The sequence below is a fragment of the Berghia stephanieae genome, chromosome 6 (assembly GCF_034508935.2).
Source record: "Berghia stephanieae isolate SIO BIC M18660-M18661 chromosome 6, UCSD_Bste_1.3, whole genome shotgun sequence".
Classification (NCBI taxonomy): Eukaryota; Metazoa; Mollusca; class Gastropoda; order Nudibranchia; family Aeolidiidae; genus Berghia; species Berghia stephanieae.
In genome coordinates this window covers 17,882,365-17,905,037 of record NC_088365.1, presented here as the reverse complement: position 1 = coordinate 17,905,037, position 22,673 = coordinate 17,882,365, and the positions used below count along the sequence as shown (strand labels likewise).

The 22,673-nt window shown below is 36.1% G+C and overlaps 1 protein-coding gene across 1 annotated transcript in view; it reads right to left on the bottom strand.

The window, feature by feature from the left end:
* LOC144975783 (organic cation transporter protein-like) overlaps positions 1 to 22,353 on the bottom strand; it is a 31,698-nt gene extending 9,345 nt beyond the window's left edge. The window contains exons 1-6 of the mRNA XM_078919971.1: positions 22,244 to 22,353; positions 7,682 to 7,813; positions 7,110 to 7,326; positions 5,871 to 6,080; positions 5,214 to 5,442; positions 1,169 to 1,361 (exon numbers count right to left, since the gene is read on the bottom strand). Of these exons, the coding sequence (XP_078776097.1) occupies positions 1,169 to 1,361; positions 5,214 to 5,442; positions 5,871 to 6,080; positions 7,110 to 7,326; positions 7,682 to 7,764 (932 nt within the window). The 5' untranslated portion in view covers positions 7,765 to 7,813; positions 22,244 to 22,353. The remainder of the gene's footprint in view (positions 1 to 1,168; positions 1,362 to 5,213; positions 5,443 to 5,870; positions 6,081 to 7,109; positions 7,327 to 7,681; positions 7,814 to 22,243) is intronic.
* Positions 22,354 to 22,673: the final 320 nt, after the last annotated feature.

Here is a 22,673-nt window from a genome sequence, read left to right as displayed (position 1 = left end):
TTCTCTTTTCGTAATAATTTTTTTCCTATCCATCAATTCGATATATCGTTGTCATTTGTGTTTTTTCTTCGATTGAAAGAAATATATATCTATACCACATTATTATTATTATTATCATTAATACTATTATTATTATTATTATTATTATTATTATTATTATTATTATTATTATTATTATTATTATTATTATTATTATTATTATTATTATTATTATTATTATTATTATTATTATTATTATTATTATTTTATTTTATTATTATTATTATTATTATATTATTATTTTAGTTATTATTATTATTATTATTATTATTATTATTATTATTATTATTATATATTATTATTATATTATTATTATTATTATTATTATTATTATTATTATTATTATTATTATTATTATTATTATTATTATTATTATTATTATTATTATTATTATTATTATTATTATTTTACTAATCACTACTACTTATTACTACTACATACTACTACTACTACTACTACTACTACTACTACTACTACTACTACTACTACTACTACTACTACTACTACTACTATTACTACTACTACTACTACTATAATTATTATGATTATTATTATGATTATTATTATTATTATTATTATTATTATTATTATTATTATTATTATTATTATTATTATTATTATATTATTATTATTATTATTATTATTATTATTATTATTATTATTACTTATTATTATTATTATTATTATTATCATTATCATCATCATCATCATCATCATCATCATCATCATCATCATCATAATCATCATTAGTAACATTATCATAAGTGTCGCGTATTATCATATTTGCAAATTCATTCATTAATTAGCATTTTCATCATCACTATCACCTTCATCCATCATTATCGTAAAAGTTGTCAACTTAATCAACAAAACATCATCATCATCATCATCATCATCAACATCATCATCATTCTCATCATCATCAGCATCATCATAATAATCATCACCATCATCATCATCATAACCATCATCATCATCATCATCATCATCATCATCATCATCATCATCATCATCATCATCATCATCATCATCATCATCATAATCATCATCATCATCATCACCACCACCACCACCACCAATACCAGCACTACCATCATTTCTATAATCAATAATATATCATATCACTCACAAGTAGAACACCACGAAAGGCAGCCCGCAGGCACCACATGCTATGTGTAAAAAACGCCAGTCCGCATTCAAGTACGCTGCCAAGGCAAACAGACTGATTCCGGTGGCCATCATTGGGATTACGGCGATTATCGGACGCCATTTGGTCGGTAAGAATTCCATGGCATACGGGATACTGATCACCATCACAGCTCCTGGAAATTAAAAAAAACCCGAAAGTCTTTCATAACCATTTGTTCCATGCAAGCATCAGTAACACACTTTAGTCAGCTGGAACAACTACAAAAGACGTCTAACTTCTACGTCATGGCACAAGACCGAAGGGCTAGAGCTCAGGTGGTCGCTAGTTCGGATAAGTAAGTTCCATGGAGTGGACTTTTTCTTTTAGGAAATCCTCTATTAGATAGTATGCGCTTTGCTAAGAAGATCATAACATTGCCATCCGGAAGTAAACGGACCAACACACAAAACGATATGTAACCATGCACGTTTATAGTCTGGTTCATACAGTTTAGTGAGAAGTACTCATACACGTTGATGGTAAAAAAAAAAAAAATTATATAATGATCTGAGTGGCGTCATCTTCGTTCTATCTATAGATAGTATGCGCTTGGCTAAGAAACTCATACCATTGCCATCCGGAAGTATAACGGACCAACACACAAAACTGTGTGTATCCATGAACGTTTATAGTAAGGTTAATACAGTTCAGTGAACATTACTCATAAACGCGGATGGCAAAAAACAATAACAAAGACCTGAGTGACGTCATCTTCGAACTATCTATAGATAGTATGCGCTTTGCTAAGAAGCTCATAACATTGTAATCCGGAAGTAAACGGACCAACACACAAAACGATTTGTAGCCATGAACGTTTATAGTCTGGTTCATACAGTTTAGTGAGAAGTACTCATACTCGTGGATGGCAAAAAACAAACAAACAAAAAACAAAAAAAAACAATAATAAAGATCTGAGTGGCGTCATCTTCGTTCTATCTATAGCTGATCTTCTAAAACTAAAAGATAAAGGCAACATTTCTGCCAATCTCGTCAGGTCTAAGATATGTCGTCTTGTTATATAAATACAAGGGATGTTGGGTGTTGACAGTAACCAGATGGGAAACAAAGCCTTTGAGTAAAGAACTTAACATATCCCGCATACTCAAGTGTGAATTAGTAATTTCCTATAGGCAATGACGGGTGTTGTGCGGCTATGTGGTCTTGTGGTATGACAATCGCTTTCGGATTGGACGGTCCTGGGTTCGAGCCTCGCTCGGCGCATAGTTGAGTCCTTGGAAAAGGCTCTTTACTCACTTTCTCTCACCGTACTCAGATGTAAAATGAGGACCTGGCAGTTAACAGCGTTGTCTTTTTCCGAAAAATTGTAATATCGCCTAACAGGCGCGTCCCGTCCTACATGTTAAATGTTGCTGTTGATCAGGGACCCCTTGTAAAGCGCTTTGAGTACATTTAGTGGATATTACGCTATATAAAGCTCACTTTTTTGTAAGAGTGCTAATACACAAAAGGACGTCTTACAGGTGACTTGAACATATGGTGTGGAAATCTGGCCTCATATGCTAAATTATTAAGCGTTGCCATAAAGGTGACCCACCGAGTCGTCGATTTAGTGTTACGTCGCAGTGAACCAAATGGAGAAAATTGAGTCCAAGATCAAAACATACAGAATTAGTAAAGTTAACTTTCTTGAAGTTTCAGAGGTAAAAACTAATTCTGATGAATTTATTGTTTCTAAAATTTTTAAAGTTAAGCTCTACATTTATGTTCATTCCGATATAACACCTAATAGACTCGATTGTTCGCAAAGTTCACGTATCCTTATTTGCAGTTATGATAAGCCAACTTGTTATGGGCTCATTGCTGTAATGGAAATATTCTCAAACCAATTAAAAAAAAAAGAAAGAAACAAACAAACAAACAAAAATCCTGCCCATTACAACAATGTTAAATCAAGCCCATATTTGCGTTCCGTTATCAGACCTGCAGGGGCGTGGCTGTATTGGTTGATTTGGTGCCTGGCACCGCATCCATTTTTTAACAATGGAATACAACATCTTAAAAAAAAAAATAAAACTGAGCAATGGTATATATACCGCCTCTTACTTATTTAAGTTGGTCTGTCCTTTAATTTTTTTTTCTATCTTTTGTATTCACAAATATAAAATGTTTTTAGTCATTTTCTTCTGATTCTGGCACCACCTTATACTGTAAGCAAGCAACGCCACTGCAAATATGTGCACGTTGGTCGCAAATAATTCTCAATGAAACAAGAAATTTGGAAAAGAAAATATATATTCATTTGGTAGAAATTTTATTAAGGACGCCTAAGACCTACCTACACATATAAGCAGATATATACGAATCAAATTATAGGCTTGATTAAATATTGTTGTAATAGACATTATTTTGCAACTATCAGCCCAGAACAATTTGCGTCACATAAGACCATTAGCTTTTACTCAAATTTTGTCAATGACGATCATCAAAAAAAAGTTACACAGGCTCAAATATGGAACAATATCCACCAAATGCGCCAAAAGCATTTTACAAGTGGTCCCAAGCCTATAGCGACAATGGAAAGTTAGAACGAGATATGCAAAACAGTGACAACAGGTTCTCAAGACTATATCCAATAATGATGAGATCATAACATATAGGGAATGAGATTAGCGGAAGAATAGCGTCCCTTGATTGGACGTCACCCATGGTCTGTGACGTCATCGGCGGAAAAGTTATTAGAGAGAGAACGTCATGTTGGTTGTGCGCATGCGTCTCTCGTCTTCGCTTCCGGTGAAAGCGGCTTGAGACACTTCAAAACCAAATTGACGTTCTCTCTGTAAGGTGACATCCAATCAAGGGACGCTACTCTTCCGCCAATCTCATTCCCTATCGATAAAGCGTCTTTGCCAATGACTAAACTTTGTGTCGTCGACAGCGGGTTTAAACTGTCAACCTTCAGGTCGAAAGAAGAGTATTTTGTTCTGTACGCTCTGTAGGGAATGAGATTAGCGGAAGAGTAGCGTCCCTTGATTGGACGTCACCCATGGTCTGTGACGTCATCGGCGGAAAAGTTATTAGAGAGAGAACGTCCTGTTGGTTGTGCGCATGCGTCTCTCGTCCTCGCTTCCGGTGAAAGCGGCTTGAGACACTTCAAAACCAAATTGACGTTCTCTCTGTAAGGTGACGTCCAATCAAGGGACGCTACTCTTCCGCCAATCTCATTCCCTATCGATAAAGCGTCTTTGCCAATGACTAAACTTTGTGTCGTCGACAGCGGGTTTAAACTGTCAACCTTCAGGTCGAAAAAAGAGTACTTTGTTCTGTACGCTCTGTAGGGAATGAGATTAGCGGAAGAGTAGCGTCCCTTGATTGGACGTCACCCATTGTCTGTGACGTCACCGGCGGAAAAGTTATTAGAGATAAAACGTCAGAGAGAGAGAGAGAGAGACGCATGCGCACAACCAACATGACGTTCTCTCTCTAATAACTTTTCTGACGATGACGTCACAGACTATGGGTAACGTCCAATCAAGGGACGCTACTTTTCCGCTAATCTCATTCCCTGTTGTACAGTCATGCTAATCTTTTTACTTTTAGCGATCAGTACAGACTAAAACTATAGAAAGAAGAAAGAATGAAAGAAATTGAGCTTTTATATAGCGCAATATCAACTAAATATGCTCAAAGCGCTTTACAGGGGGTCCCTGGTCAACAGCAACATTTAACATGTAGGACGGGATATGACGCCTGTTAGGCGATGTAACAATTTTTCTCACAAAGACAATGCTGTTAACGGCCAGGTCCTCATTTTACACCTGAGTACGATGAGAGAATGTAAGTAAAGAGCCTTTTCCAAGGATTCAACTATGCGCCGAGCGAGGCTCGAACCCAGGACCTTCCGATCCGAAAGAGAGTGTCATACCACTAGACCACATAGCCGCACCAAAAAAAATTGAGCTTCATATAGCGCAATATCCACTAAATTAGCTGAAAGCGCTTTACAAGGAACTAAGGAAAGTCTTACCAGCGCCGACGCCCAGAGCAAACCTAAATCCTGCAAACATCTCCCAGGATGTGGAGAAAGCAGCTCCAAAATTGAGCAAGGAATGACACAAGACGAATCCAAACAACGTATTCTTTCGGCCGATGGCATCGGCGAGTTGACCTGCCAGAATGGAGCCCACGAGAACTCCCGCCATCTGGATGGATGTGATCGTAGCTTTAATCCATTTCCGGTCGCAGACAATGTCCCACTGAAGAAGGTAAAATTGATTATGAAAATGATGATGATGATGATGATGATGATGATGATGATGATGATGATGATGATGATGATGATGATGATGATGATGATGATGATGATGGATTAAGATGATCCTAACTTGTAAAAATGTCTTAATTGTCTCAGTTTTAATACAATCTTTTTTTCGGAGACTTATTTCAATTTATATAAATAAATATATATATAAATATAAAGCCACAGAAACGAACGTCTTGGCCATATAATGTGAGTGACAATTTATATTTTATATATTTACATATATATATATATATATATAATATATATATATATATATATATATAATATATATATATATATATATATATAAAGCATAAGCTTTCTAATTCTAAGGATAATGCAAACATGTATTTTTCTACGTACAGCATAACACAGGCATACCTCAGTAATGATGGTGACCCTTGCAGATTCCTCGAAACGATGCTCCAGGCAATTTACTATCCGTTGTTGCCATGTAGAGTCACTAATATTGAGTGAACATTTGTTTAATGTTGATATGTTTTTGGTGGTTTCGTTGACATAGAAGCTAGTATAATCCGATTCTGGTCCCGTCTCGCAGTACCAGTCAGGAACGAACCCCGCATAGCTCATCTGTAGGAAGATCAATTGAACAGAGAATAAGATATATATATTATATATATATATATATATATATATATATATATATATATATATATATATATATATATATATATATATACGATCAGATTTATAATGTTTTTCTTCTCTGTATACACTTTTATGCTCGTCCGAGAAGAATTTCATAAGGGTGTTCCGATAGTTTAGAACCAGTTACTAAGTTACTATGCGACACGACTATTGAACCCTAGAGATAGATCGAAGATGACGTCACTAAAGCCATTGTTATTGTATTTTGCCATCCGCGTTTGTGAGTGATTCTCACCATACTGTATTAACCAGACTATAAAAGTTCATGGTTACACATAGTTTTGTGTGTTGGCCCGTTATACTTCCGGGTGGCAATGTTGTGAACTTCTTAGCCAAGTGCATACTATCTATTTCTCCCTAAAATCACAACAACAAAGTGCTAGGTGACGTCGTTTTCGTTTTTAAGGGTTTTAAGGCGCTTGCAACGCATTTAGGTTATATCAGCGCCAGTAAAAAGGAAGAAAATGGGAGAGTAAAAAGTTCTAGAACTACAATTAAAGCAGCCAAGTAAAAGTAAGACATAGGGGAACTGGGAACAAATAGGGATCAGATGTAGATTCGAAGAGTACACCACCAATGTACTTAGTTTGAGATCACCTATAAGTCTCATCCGGAGCAAGCACAAAATCCAATAAAGAGGAATACACTCAAATGCTTACATTATACATTTAAAATAACAGATATAATAATACATAACAGAGAGATGATTTACAAGGAAAAAATATCATCTCCCAAAACAATAACTATGCATTTTACCGTTTCCCTCCCAGGCAGGACTCCGACCAGGACCAGGACAAAACCCAAGTAACCTCATTCCAAGACAAAGACAGAAGCAAATTGGAAAACAGATATAGGAGGATAGAAGACTCTGTAAGTGCCTCCCTGCCCACTATGGGAGGTCAGGAACCCCACCCAGCTAGGTGACGTCAATTTCTTTCAATTGTTCCCTACCTGCATCATACTCCACCCAACTGCCAGTTTGTGAATACAAATTCCAAAGATAATTAAGGCCTGGAATTTCCCAAAACCACCACATTCGTCAATCAGGTCTTCCATATGACCCATTGGTCTGTCAGGGAATTGGAGATGTTTTTGTGGCTGCTGCTGCTGCTGCTGTGGCTGCTGTTTCGGCTGTTGTTGCTGCTGCAGTGAGTTGTACGACTTGTACCTGAAATGAGTGAAAAGTGAGATTGCTAGAAAGTATGCTCTTTGAGTGTTGTTGTTTTCTTGAAGTACCGTGTACTTAGACTAGCAGTGGTAGTATAGTAAAAAGGGTAGTAGTAGTAGTAGTAGTAGTAGTAGTAGTAGTAGTAGTAGTAGTAGTAGTAGTAGTAGTAGTAGTAGTAGTAGTAGTAGTAGTAGTATCGTAGTGGTAGTAGTAGTAGTAGTAGTAGTAGTAGTAGTAGTAGTAGTAGTAGTAGTAGTAGTAGTAGTAGTAGTAGTAGTAGTAGTAGTAGTAGTACAACAACAACAACTACTACTACTACTACTATAGCTACTACTACCACTAGTGGATGTAGTACCTCTTGGATTTATGACTCTCTCTTAATCGTCCCAAGAGCCAGATATCCCTTAGTAATATGTCTTTTTCTGTAAGTGGCCCCATGTTGTGGAATGCGCTCTCCCCAGATGTAAACTAATTAGGGATAGTCAGTCTTTCAAAAAAAAACACATTAAGATAGAACTTTTTTTTCCAGAGCTCACGAATAGTCTCAGTAGTAATAGGAATATTATTATTATATTATTATTATTATTATTATTATTATTATTATTATTATTATTATTATTATTAATTATTATTATTATTATTATTATTATTATTATTATTATTATTATTATTATTATTATTATTATTATTATTTATATTATTATTATATTATTATAGTATCTTAGTATAGTAGTAGTAGTAGTAGTAGTAGTAGTAGTAGTAGTAGAGATAGTAGTAGTAGCAGTAGTACTAGTACTAGCAGTAGTGGTAGTAGTAGTAGTAGTAGTAGTAGTAGTAGTAGTAGTAGTAGTAGTAGTAGTAGTAGTAGTAGTAGTAAAATTATATTGTGCAATTGTGATTTTGATGCAGGCATATTGAATCCAAACCCCACCCCCTGCTAGATCTTGAAGAAAGTACTTCGCGTTAGACTAGCGTCCAGTCCAAAGTGTACAACAATTGCTACTGTCTGTTTCAGGCTATAGACATCGGGATAAACTCTTGCTCCATGAATCTAATGGCTCTGAAGGAATATAGCTATAAAAACCCATTTTGACATCTGACTTACACCAACACATAATACAATTTTAAGGCGATGGGTTTACATCGACGTCTATATTTTACAGGTCTGGTAACTCAAAGTATAATGAGCTTGTCGTTATAATAGAAATACTCTCAAACCTAAAGCAACTCTTGTCAATGACAGCAATGTTAAATCAAACTCCATAATATTATTATGTTATATAAACAGAATTCCAAATAGTTACTTGAGGGTTTATATATACACAAAGTCCAAAGTATAATATTATAATAAAATATCCGAGTCCCGAACACGTTAAATTGTGAGAAGCTTGCAGCAACTAGTTATATACGTGTTAGTTATACCTCTCTGCTAAATCACGAAGGAGACCAAAGAATTAGACTACAGTTAAATTAAGGAAATGATCACGAATGAGCATAAAATACGATGTGGTCTTTTGGTATGACACTCGCTTTCGGAACGGGCGGAAGGTCCTGGATTTGAGCCTCGCTCGGCGCACAGTTGAGTCCTTGGAAAAAAGCTCTTTACTCACATTCTCTCACCGTACTCAGGTGTAAAATGAGAACCTGGCCGTTAACAGCGTTGTCTCTGTCCGAAAAAAATTGTAATATCGCCTAACAAGATTGTAACATGTTGTTGTTGATCAGGGACCCTTTGTACAGTGCTTTGGGCACGTTTAGTGGATATTACGCTGTATAAAAGCTCAATTAAAAAAAAATTATATAAAAAAAAGATATGTAACTATTTAAATGTACACATTTATGAAGAAGGAAGTGATCAACATATTGAATACGGTACATACTGCTTTGACCAGAGATAAAAACTTAACGTTAAATTATTAAATTATTTGTCTGGAGAATTCTAATATTGACGTAAGTACCACTCCGCTTAATCTTGTAAGGAGACCAAAGAATTAGAGTTGAATTAAGGTAATGAGCATGAATGGGCAAAGGAATTTATGAATTTCTAAATCTAAATGTAAACATTTATAAAGAAGAAAGCGATCAACTTCCTGAATCAGTTATTGTCCGATTGAACCAGAGAATGAATATTTCATTGACTTTAAAGTCAAAATCTTAAGTCAAGCGTCAACATTATTTAATAATTTTTTTATTGTGGGGAACTGCAATAATATTATTGGTGTTAGCACCATTCTGCTAAATCTTGAAGAGGACAATAGAATAAGAGTTAGATTGAGGAAATAAAGATGAATCTGCATAAAATTTAATTAACAATCAAGTACCACGCTGATAAGTCTTGAAGAATCATAATTGAATTAAATAAAAATAGAATAAAGTAAATAAAATAAAATTCCCTTTATTCATCCCATAAGGAGAATTTATCTCTAGGGTCTATTCCAAGTGAAGCCTGGAATAACCCAAGCGTCAGCCGCAGTGCAGCGCCGCAAAAAATAAGCTAGGGCAAGGTGACTTGCTCAAAGCCACACAACTTAGCGGGTTTCGTACTCGGTACATTTCGGGTACGAAGAAAGAATTGTTAAATAACTATAGGGAATGAGATTAGCGGAAGAGTAGCGTCCCTTGATTGGACGTCACCTATAGTCTGTGACATCACCGGCGGAAAAGATATTAGAGAGAGAACGTCATGTTGGTTGTGCGCATGCGTCTCTCGTCCTCTTCTATGGGTGACGTCCAATCAAGGGACGCGACTCTTCCGCTAATCTCATTCCCTATATGAGTAATCTGGAGTAAACATTTATAAGATAAGAAAAAGACCATCTTCCTTAATCCGATACTGTCAGTTTGGACAGTGGGTTCTTGACGGACGTTTTGAAATAGTCTAATTTAAGAAAATATATTTTGCGGCAATGTGGTCTTGTGGAATGGCACTCGTTTTCGGATCGGAAAGTCCTGGGTTCGAGCCTCGCTCGGTCCATAGTTGAATCATTGGAAAAGGCTTTTTACCTACATTCTCTCACCGTACTCAGGTGTAAAATTAGTACCTGGCCGTTAACAACGATGTCTTTGTCTGAAAAAAAAATTAATATCGCCTAACAGGCGTCATGTTTCGTCCTACATGTCAAGTGTTGTTATTGCTCAGGGACACCATGTTAAGCGTGTTGAGCACATTTCGTGGATACTGCCCTATAGATAGAATGAAGTTAACGTCACTAGGGTCTTTGTTATTATTTTTTGCCGCCCGGGTTTATGAGTAATTCTCACTAAACTGTATTAGCCAGACTATAAACGTTTAAGGTTAAGCATAGTTTTGTGTGTTGGTCCGTTATACTTCCGGACGGCAATGTTGTGAGTTTCTTAGCCAAGCGCATACTATCTATATAAAAGCTCAACTTTAAAGAAGCACAGCTGTTCAATGAACGGTGCCCGTTCAATGAAAGTTATGATAAGTCAATCACCTCAAAATTTATGATTCAAGTGCTGAATAAAATTTGAACTCAGTTTCTATTTTCTAAATAGACAATATATTTTTCGACTTCGTGAAAGAACTCCCCGAGGCTTTTATTTGGACGTATATAGTCAGGTTAATACAGTTCAGTGAGCATTACTCATAAACGCGGATAGCAAAAAACAATAACAAAGACCTGAGTGACGTCATCTTCGAACTATCAAAATATTTCGCTCACTAATTGTAGAACTTTTTCCCAATGGATCTTATAAATTTAAAGAAATTGATTGTAATCACAATAATGAGAGGAACCACTAACTGGCATGGATTCAATGCAGGTACTCCAACCTCATTGTCATACTCACTAACGGTAATTAGTTGACACACAACCCCACCTGCTAAAATTGACGGCGTCTTGTTTTCGATGCTAATTTGACGAAACAAATTTGATCGATATAATTGGATTCATTAGTCTGATGTCACGTCGCCCAACAACGGCGGCCATCATGGTTCTAAAAAAATTAAATCGGTACTTTTTATTCTTCATGCTGGCTAGAACTTTTCATATGTCTTGTGATCAGAATGTGTAAAAGTCAAACATGATCAGATTTATAATGTTTTTTCCTCTGGACACGCTTTTATGCTCGTCGGAGAAATATTGTTCCGATGTTTAGAGCCAGTTACTAAGTGACCATGCGTCATTGCGAGGGAAGTGGGCGTTAGGACTGTTGAAGCGTATTATCGCGATGTTTAATCAAATTCATCATACATGAAAATCACCATACAGAATTTGGTGATGATTGGTTCATTGCTTGTGGAGCTGTAATGTTGAGAAAAAATACTTACCTGTTCAATCAATCATACCAAATCACAAAATGATGTGTTACATTTAACGTTTAAAATATGATTGAGAGAATATTATATATATATATATATATATATATATATATATATATATATATATATATATAACAGTTAAGGGTTTAACAGACCAACTGGCCTTTAAACACCCTGTAAAGAGACATCAAATCGGCATGTAAACAAATATGAATCGGAAGCATAATGTTGAATGAGAAAGAGATGCACGAAATTTTAGAATTAGAAATGGAGAAAAAACTAAATTCAAACAAAAAGAAAGAAAAGGTTTCATCAGTCATGACGACACAAACAGACATATCAACCACTATAGATAAAATGAAGTTGACGTCATTCAGGTCTTTGTTATTGCTTTTTGTGTTGTCATACGCGTTTATGAGTAATTCTCACGAAACTGTATTATCCTGACTATAAAAATTCATGGATACACAAAGTTTTGTGTGTTGGTCTGTTATACTTCCGGATGGCAATGTTATGAACTTCTTAGCCAAGCGCATACTATCTATATCAAATTATCTTTAGCAATCAAAATCATATTTTAAAGAGTGCAGTTCATTATAAATGGCATTTTTGAAAGCATTTATAACATTGTGAGAAATGATCACCCACTTAGCGGTCTAAAAAATAAAAGTAACAAAAAGCAGATTGACATCTATTTCATTCATATTCTTATATTATTTGTAAACAATCAGCTGTGTTTGTCCGAGCGAACTTGAGGGAGTGTCACTAATCCCGTATTTGGATTGGTCAAACATCTACTAGTTCGAATTCTATTGTTTTTCCCTAACTACCACCACCACCACCCCGTCGCTCTCTCTCTCTCTCTCTCTCTCTCTCTCTCTCTCTCTCTCTCTCTCTCTCTCTCTCTCTCTCTCTTTCTCTTTCTCTTTCTCTTCTATCTCAGTCTCTCTCTGACCTAGATGTTGAAAAATGATTTTATAGCCACAATCATGGCACTTGATGTCAATTTCTAATCGTTATTGTTGGGATTAAATCAAATTTTGAACCTTGAATTATTTTTTTTTTTATTTAAAAAAATAATATTATCTATCATCTTGATTCTGAACTCACTTTTTGGGGTCCGATTTAACACACACAGTCTTGAGGCGATTGGTCACATATCAAAAGTAAAATAGTCTTTCATAGCCATTAGGTGCATTATTATTATTGTGCGGCTATGTGGTCTAGTGGTATGACACTCGCTTTCAGATCAGAAGGTCCTAGGTTCGAGGCTCGCGCTCGGCGCATAGTTGAGTCCTTGGAAAAGGCTCTTTACTCACATTCTCTCACCGTACTCAGATGTAAAATGATTACCTGGTCGTTAACAGCGTTGTCTATGTCCGAAAAATTGTAATATCGCCTAACAGGCGTCATGTCCCGTCCTACATGTTAAATGTTGCTGTTGACCAGGGATCCCTTGTAAAGCGTTTTGAGCACGTTTCGTGGATATTGTGCTATATAAAAGCTCAAATTTTTAATTTTTTTTTTTACATGGAGCTGGAGTTTATATAGCGTGAAACCGATAGTAGCAATAGCTTTGGATTTGACGCTAGTCTATCGCAAAGTACTTTCCGTCATATCTTAAAGACCCAGCTACCCAATTACTGCTGGGTGGACAGGGGGAGGGGGGATCAGAAAAATATCTCGACTGCACCCGGGATCGATCTCGGTCCTTTTATTTGTGAAGCGGGAACTGATCTATAGGGACCCCCGATTGGTCACATAATATACTATATACTTAATACGGAGATAAAGATAAAGGGAGTAAATCTGACTCATGAATGAACAATAACACAAAACAAACGACTCATTTAGGCACCTCTATTTATTAGTTAGACTTAATACTCGCGGTCCTTTCAAAGTTTTGTGAAAGAGTAATCAAGGAGATGGTATGGAATGTCGTTTTTAAGTTAAGTAATAGTCTTACACCCATCGTAGAACTTTGGCATTAACACTTTAATTCTTTATTTTGATGCTATCCGTTTAGGTAAATACTCACAACATCCGCTAGCCGACATAACGTGCCAAGAGAAAACCATGTGTAACCTTTAAACGTTTATATTCTGATAGAATGTAGTGAGAACTTACCATTAAACAATACCAAAGAGTTAAGTGACGTCAATATCGTTCCTTCTATATTTTGTACTAAATATGGTAGCAAAAATTTTGGATGATGTACCTGACCCGAATAGAGCTAACCTATTTTCCCCCGGAGCCTACATTTTAAAAAATGGCAGCAAATGATAATTTATAGAGTTATGACGTATAGTATGACATTTAAAGTTGCATCGCCTCACTGGAGGTGGTAAAGAGAATTTTACTTTCTTCTTTTGTTTATTTCAAATGGCCGACATTTCAAACTGAGGAAATCTTACCTTCATCGGTCTTATCAGACTAGAATTGTAGTATTTTTAGAGACAACAAATTTGAAAATACATACCCCCCCCCCCCCCCCCCCTTGCGCGCCCTGTCGTTATTAAAAATCAAGGACAGACAGAAAAAGGAAGATCCCAAACGGAGAGGGCAGAAAAGGCAAAAAATGTTGTTGTTTATTTTTGTTTTTTTTTGACAAAACATTATTTTTTTATTCTGGGATAGAACAAATTTGAAAATACATACCCCCCCCCCCCCCCCCCCCCCATCTCTTTTGCGCGCCCTGTCGCTATTAAAAAACAAGGACAAACAGAAAAAAGAAGATCCCAAACAGGGAGTGCAGAAACGACAAAACTGTATTTTTTCTTTGACACAACATTTTTTTTTTCATTCTGGGCAGAACATTTTGACTTTAACCAGTGACTTGCCGTGACCTGCCTCGGAATGCCAAGTATTTAAAAATTTGGCCAGAAATCTCGTCCTTCAACTATCGTTCGACTTAACTCTCTCCTTACCGACAATTCTCAAAACTTTTACCAAAAACTCATCCATACCCAACACAAAAATTGAATTTTTAAACTCAAATTTAAGCGCACAAAGTGCATGATATATATATATATATATATATATATATATATATATATATATATATATATATATATATATATATATATATTATAATATGTGGATCAAAACAAACGATACAAAACAGTATTAAGTTCTTGTAAGTATAACACCTTTTCTTTAAATATTGTGATTTCAATAACAAATCTGAGTCAGAAAAATGTTGGTTGTATCGTAACGAATGTGACGATTTTCCTATAGGAGGTAAGGAATAAAAAAAAATAAATTAAAATTGAGCTTTATATAGCGCAATATCCCCTAAATGTGCCCAAAGAGCTTTACAAGGGATCCCTTGTTATCCTGTTAGGCGATATTACAATTTTTCGGACAAAGACAACGCTGTTAACGGCCAGGTACTCATTTTACACCTGAGTACGGTGAGAAAATGTGAGTAAAGAGCCTTTTCCAAGGACTCAACTATGCGCCGAGCGCGAGGCTCTAACCCAGGACCTTCCGATCCGAAAGTGAGTGTCATACCACAAGACCACATAGCCGCACAAGGAGAGGGTTAAATGACCCTCAAACACGGGCCTTCTCGAAGTGCGGCTATGTGGTCTATTGGTATGATACTCGCCATGGGACCGGAAGATTCTGGATTCGAGCTCCAATATGCAGCGGTGTATAGTTGAGTTCTTGGAAAAGGCTTTTTTACTCATATTCACTCACCAAACTCAGATGTAAAACGAGCACGTGACTGTTAACGGCTTTGTATTTCGTAAAAATTGAAATAACGTCTGAAAAGCATCATCTTTCGTCCTACTTGTTGAGTGTTGCTGTTGTCTTAGGACCCTTTGTAAAGCGCTTTGAGTACGTTTAGCAGATACTGCGCAATAAAAAAAAGCTCATGTATTTTTAAAGTGCATAAAGTGGCTTAACCCTCTCCTTACCAGATATTTGTAGGGATCTCTAGCCGTAAACAATCGTACGGCTATAGTGACCATGGCGATGGTCATTCCTACTTCCGCTCTGCCTCGTCCCGAGATTACCCGGCTCATATAAAAGTCTAGGGGACCTCTCGACTTTCTCTCATTCTCACTCACTCTCCCACTCGACATTCATATTCTTATTACCACTACCACCTAGTTCAGGGTAAGCTATATTTTATATCCAGTTTTAACGTAGTAATTCCGTGATCCTAGCCATGGAGTCCTACAGCCAGAATACCGAGTTCTGGCAATCACGGTAGTTACTACATATTTGTAGATTTTCCCCCGAAAATTCACACATACCCAACACAAAAATAGACTTTTCCTAATCAAAAAAAAAAAAAAAAAGAAAAAAAAAAGTAACAGGTGCATTCAACAACACAATTTTTAGTATTTATAGCTGTAATCAAAATATTTCTTTACATTTTGTGATGTACAAAAGAAATCAGAATGAGAAAATTGTTGGTTGTATCTTAAAGAATGTGACGATTTTCCTATGGGTGGTAAGGAGAGGGTTAATAGGCAAGATTTTCCGAATAAAATGCTAGATTAGTTCTCAAACGGCCTGTTAGGGAAAGCACTGTGAAGAGCAATAAGCCCAGGAAATCGCTAGAAATGCGCAACATAATTTTTTACAAATTACTTATTAGAAGAAACCATTTCACGACTTTCAAATTTCGACATGATACATCGATCTATAATTTTTTTAAGTAGGTGAAATTAAATGTTTAGAAGAAATGAATGGTTGCATGAAATTTATAAGGATTTCAACTACCTTACTCCCTTAAAGGGGTATCTATTTTGTAATCGTTTTCACCTGCCTTAACTTAAAGCGCTTGACTATAATATTATAAGCTGATTAACTGCACAGCTTGGAAAATCGGACTTTAAAGTGTGTATGAACAATTATGTATATATATAAATATATATATATATATATATATATATATATATATATATATATATATATATATATATATATAGCGTAAATATCCTTTCATTCATCCTGTGAGAAATTCTTCTCTAAACATTTATATATTTCTTTCCTTCATTCTGATTACCTATATGCATATTCTACCTATCAGGCTACCTATCTTTCAATATTTCCATCTATGCATCAATCTATTTCTCTCTATTAAATAGTTATCTATTCATACATTCTATTTATCTTTCTGTCTATCAGTTTATCTATTTATGAAGCATACGTATTCATCTAAAAAAAAAACGAATATAATAAGTCTCTCTACCTATCCGCCTTTCTGTTAATAAGGCCAACCGTCTTTCTGTCCATCCTTCAATCTTTTTGTCTACCTATTCATCTGTCAGTTTGTCGATCTATCTATCCATCACTCTATTTATCTAGCGACCTATCCATCGATTACTTAATCTATTTGGTCACACAGTAGCCCAAATATATTACTTTCTAGACTCTAAAACTGTCGCTCGTCCACGAGAGGGAGTGCTAATTATGTAAATGAAGTCGGGAAATGTCTAGCTGTCTCCATTCTTTTTACTCTATCTTGATTTAGTTTTAGTTTTTGTCTTTCTCTTGCAATGTCCCTACTTTCCTTTCTCTTTCGCTATTCTTGGCACTTAAATTCCTTCTCTTTTAACTCATACTTTCTCTAACGATAGACCAGTTAGTCGAGCACTCGCCTCAACAATCAAAGTATCTATATCTATTCCTGTTGAATTCGAGACCTTTTTTTCTGACCCCCTGTCTACTCATATTTGATTAGATAGCTTGGTCGATTAGATCTAGCGAAATTTATCTCCGATAGACCAGCAGCGTCCGATACAAATGGCATCATTCAACCGCTTCCGTCCCTTCAACGCAACGGATGTAGGGATAAAATCGGCTCAATTGGTCCTCCTTGTTTAAAACGACTACTATTAAAAATGACAGAATATTTCCTTCATGCCAACAAACATGTAGGGAGACCACCAACATCAATAGTATCTACCCTGAACCAAGATCTCTCTACATATCAGAAATTTTTGGATTCAGATGAGGCCGAATTAATCTTGAAGAACTAAAACATATCGCAGTGCCCTCCGTACTAAAGTCACAACAAGATCTTGACAGCCTTAAAACTCTGGCCCAGAAAACAATGGAAACAATTAACAACATGGATGGAGAGAGCAGAAATATTCACCATGATTAAATCACACAGTTCTCAGCAAGCATCATTCGGACTGCGAGGCTTACTACTACTACTACTACTACTACTACTACTACTACTACTACTACTACTACTACTACTACTACTACTACTACTACTACTACTACTACTACTACTACTACTACTACTACTACTAATACTACTACTACTACTACTACTACTACTACTACTACTACTACTACTACTACTACTACTACTACTACTACTACTACTACTACGATTAAAACTATCATTAAAATTGTTATAAATTAATTTCCCCATTACTTTAAAAAAAAATTACTCATGCTGTAGGAAACAACACGGTCCTAAATTTTATATCATCCGTGTTAAAATAAAATAATTAGATTTTCGTAGAAAATGAACATTTACATTATCTTAGCCACGCTTATATCATTGTCACATTATTAAAGTCAAATGAGAAAACCAGAAAATAACAAGATACTCAGAAAAACCGTATTTATGATGTAGGCAGTGGGTCTCATAATCGTATTGTATCGTATCGTTTAAGAGCTTATAGGTTCTAAAAACATTTAAATACTCTCTTTAACTTTGCATAGAAACGGTTTACCAAAATTATAAAAACACCATTCAATGTTTATAGATAATATTGACTATTAAATCTCTAATACAGAAATAAGTGTCATTGTCAATATTCGTATTATAATTAACTCTATTTATATTCATTTGGCATGTCCAAATAGATCTATATACATTCGAGAGTTTCAAATAGATATAAAAAAGCACTAATATCCAATGTCATGTTACGTTATTCATCGAAATCAAATATAATGTTGGTAAGTTCCTTATCAATGGCATTCTTAAAAACATTATCGAATTATAATTTTTTTGTCTCAAACTTAGACTATTCCGAATTGCCACAGTTCTATGAATTTGGGTATTTTCCTTATATACGAATTACATCTTCCAATAAATATCTTCAACTTATCTCCCCTAGTGTTTGTAACATGCGACTAATTAATCAAAAGATAATAATGTGAAATGGAATGTAAGCTTCAATTTAATTACAAAAACATATCAATGAACGTTTCGGGTTTCCCCTTTATCAACAAAACAGGATGAATGAAACACCACAGATGAATGATATTATGTGGTGGTGGCGTAGTTAAGATGACTAATTAATCAACACTTACTTTCAAGTTCAGATTTAGTCATTGATATACAAAGCAATAATGAAGAATAATGGGTTATCGACAAATGGATGATTCCAAGTCTGCAAAGATAGATCATCATCAAGCCCTACTGCAACCTCCTCGTGGTGTCGAACGGTAACAGGTCAAGCTGGCCAACTGCAGAGGGCGACAAGAATAGGCAATGGCAAACCATTCTTGTAACTTTGCCGAGTTAACTGCATGAATAAGTCCAAAAAGTTAAACGGTGACAGCGTAAAGGGGAGCATGTTTTCACGGAAGACTGCTGCCTCGCTCGGTTGGGAGCGTGATGTTCGTCAGGTCACACCGAACCGTCAGCCAGTTACTAGGCGAAATAAATTTAACAAATGTGACAAAACCAAAATTGGGACATGGAATGTCAGGACCTGTGCCCAAAAAGGAAAACTAAACAACATTCTGAAAGAAATGAAACGGATCCAAATAAATATTCTTGGCCTGGCAGAGATGAGATGGAAAGAGCAGGGAACCATGTCAAAACAAGAAAACAACACGACATATAAGATCATATGGAGTGGTGGAACCTCTTTCCAAAAAGGAGTAGGGATGATCTTAAACCAAAAATCAACCAAATTTTACAAAGGGCACGTAGCAATCTCAGACAGAGTTTTGCTGGTTAAGCTAAGAGGACCTGTAGTTGACACCAATATTATTCAAGTTTATGCACCAACAGAAGAGGCGACAGATGCAGATATGACAGAGTTTTACCATTCACTAGACAAAGCAAAACGAATGTGTAAATCACAAGAAGTCCTTATGGTAATGGGGGACCTAAATGCTAAGATTGGCAGAGGCAGAGATGGTGACATAATCGGACCACATGGACTCGGAGACAGAAATGAACGAGGAAACATCTGGGCAGATTGGTGTAGAACAAATAAATTAATGATTTCAAACACCTGGTTTCAACAACACCCAAGAAGAACCTGGACATGGCAATCACCAGGGGACAGAGCAAGGAACCAGATAGACTTTATAGCAGTATCATCAAGATTCAGAAATGGCATATTAAATTGCAAAACCTATCCAGGCGCCGATGTAGACAGTGACCATGTCCCAGTTGTTTGTACAGTAAGGATAAAGTTTAAAGCTATTCAGAGAACAGCTGGTAGAATAAAGAGGGATTACAGGTTATGCAAAGACAATGGCATACAAACAAAAATGAGAGAAGAATTTGAAAATGCACTCATGATACAAAGCCAAAGTGAACCTGATAACGAAAAATGTGAAAAACAATTTGATATATTCCAAAAGTGTGTCAAAGCAACTGCAGAAAAGCATTTACCAATAGCTCAAATAAACAGCAAAAAGGAATGGATGACAAATGAAATTCTAAACCTATTTGAAGAAAGACGAAAATGCAACAGAGGGTCTGCAGAATACCAAACATTGAACAACCACATTAAATCCAAATGCATCGAGGCACACGAGAACTATCTAGACTGGAAATGCTGCGAAATCGAAAGAGAATACAAACCCAACCCCCAACAAGCTCACCAAAGAATAAAAGAACTATCAGGGAAAAGGAAAAGCAAAGCAGCAAGAAGTTGTATCCAAAACAAACAAGGGGAACTGCTATTTGAAGAACAACATATAGAAAGCCGATGGGTAGAATACATAGGCGAACTGTACAATGATCCAAATAGAAATGAACCACCACTGAAATTCAAAGAACCATTAAGCGGACCAAACATCACCAAAAGTGAAATTGAACATGCCATGGAACGAATGAGGGATGGTAAAGCAACAGGCCCTGATGAAATATCTGTAGAGGTATTAAAAAGCCTAGGAGATCTAGCAATTGATGAACTTCACATATTATTCAACAATATATACAATACTGGGAAAATTCCAGAAGATCTCTGTAACTCTATTTTCATAGCAATACCAAAGAAAGCAGGTGCAGTCAGATGCGAAAATTTTAGAACTATAAGTTTAATAAGCCACATCAACAAAATACTGTTGCGTATAATTATCAACAGGCTAAGGAATAAGATTAACCCCGAAATCGCAGAAGAACAATATGGATTCCAACCTGACAGAGGGACAAGGAACGCAATATACCTCCTCCGTGTTTTAAGTGAAAGAGCTATACAGGCTCAGACCCCACTATACCTCTGTTTTGTCGACTACAAAAAAGCTTTTGATAGAGTACGCCACGAAGAAATACTAAAACAACTGCACTCCATTGGCGCTGATGAGAAAGACCTCAGACTCATGCAAACATTATACTACACCCAGCAGGCATCTATCAAAATCGGAAACTCTACAGGAAATTCCATTCCTATTAAGAAAGGAGTCCGTCAAGGGTGTGTTGCCTCACCAGATCTGTTTAATCTATACCAAGAAACAATCATGAGGGGCATAAATAATATGGAGGGAATAAAAGTAGGAGGTCACAACATAAATAATATAAGATACGCAGACGATACGGTACTCATTGCAACATCAGAAATCCAACTTCAAAAGATTGTTGACAAAGTGGTAGTAGATAGTGAAGCCAAGGGAATGGAAGTGAATATCACCAAAACGGAATGCATGGTAATACAGAAAAACCCCGAAAACAACAACACCTGCAATATAACGATTCACGGCGAGCAACTTACCAACGTAGAAAGTTTTAAATACCTAGGTTCAATAGTGACAACAGATGGAAGATGTAACCGAGACATACGAGCAAGAATAACTCAAGCCAAACAGGCCTTCATGGACCTGGGAAACATTTTGAAAAACAAACAGATGTCGTTCGGGATTAGATTCCGAGTCTTGAAGTGCTACGTGTGGCCAATCTTGTTATACGGATGCGAAAGCTGGACTACAAATGCAGAAACACAAAAGAACATTGAAGCTTTTGAAATGTGGTGCTTGAGAAGGATGCAGAGAATATCGTATACTGCACACAAAACGAACGAAGAAGTGCTAAAACAAACATACCAACAAAGGAAACTAATGTCCTTAATAGTGGATCGACAACTATCCTTTTTCGGACACATAGTAAGGAAAGATAAGAATGAATTACTGGCAAGTTGTGGAAAAATACCTGGTAAACGCGCCCGGGGGAGACAAAGAAAAACACTCATAGACCAACTGAAGGGCCTCACCAACCTAACAATCCAAGAGCTGTTTGAAAAAGCAAGAGACAGGGAGGAATGGAGAGAGATAATTCATGCAGTATCCGAAGCCTGGACCAGGCATGGAACCTAGAAGAAGATACAAAGCAAATGTTTTCAAGCCAAAGTGAAAACGGGGGTTTTTCGCATGAAAAGCTCGAATAAAGTTTGGGGGAAAAAAATTCAAACTCACCTGAATACCATGGTGGAAGTTATTTTTAAAGATACCTTGTCGTATTAGATTTAAGTAAGTTAGCAGAGCAGCTTATATCGGTGTTGTTTCTTGAATTTTTCTCTTTCTACACTGAAAAAAAGAAGCAAAACTTAGTTGATGCTATGTTTTAAGTAAAATACTCACACTTCGTCTCTTAAGTGTTATTTCTATACTTACACTCTTATACTATCCGTCACTGAATGTAGCCAATACACATTCACACTTGAGTCAAGTAAGGTAATGTGTGGAAGGTGCCTTAACCAAGGACACGACGTCTAGACTAGAATTATTCACAATCACTGTCACCCATCCTGCCCATTCGTTTCTTAACCAGCCAACTGCCATATACTGGAAAGACACGTATTTTAAAAATTTGGCCAGAAAACGCCCTTCAAACATCGATCGATTT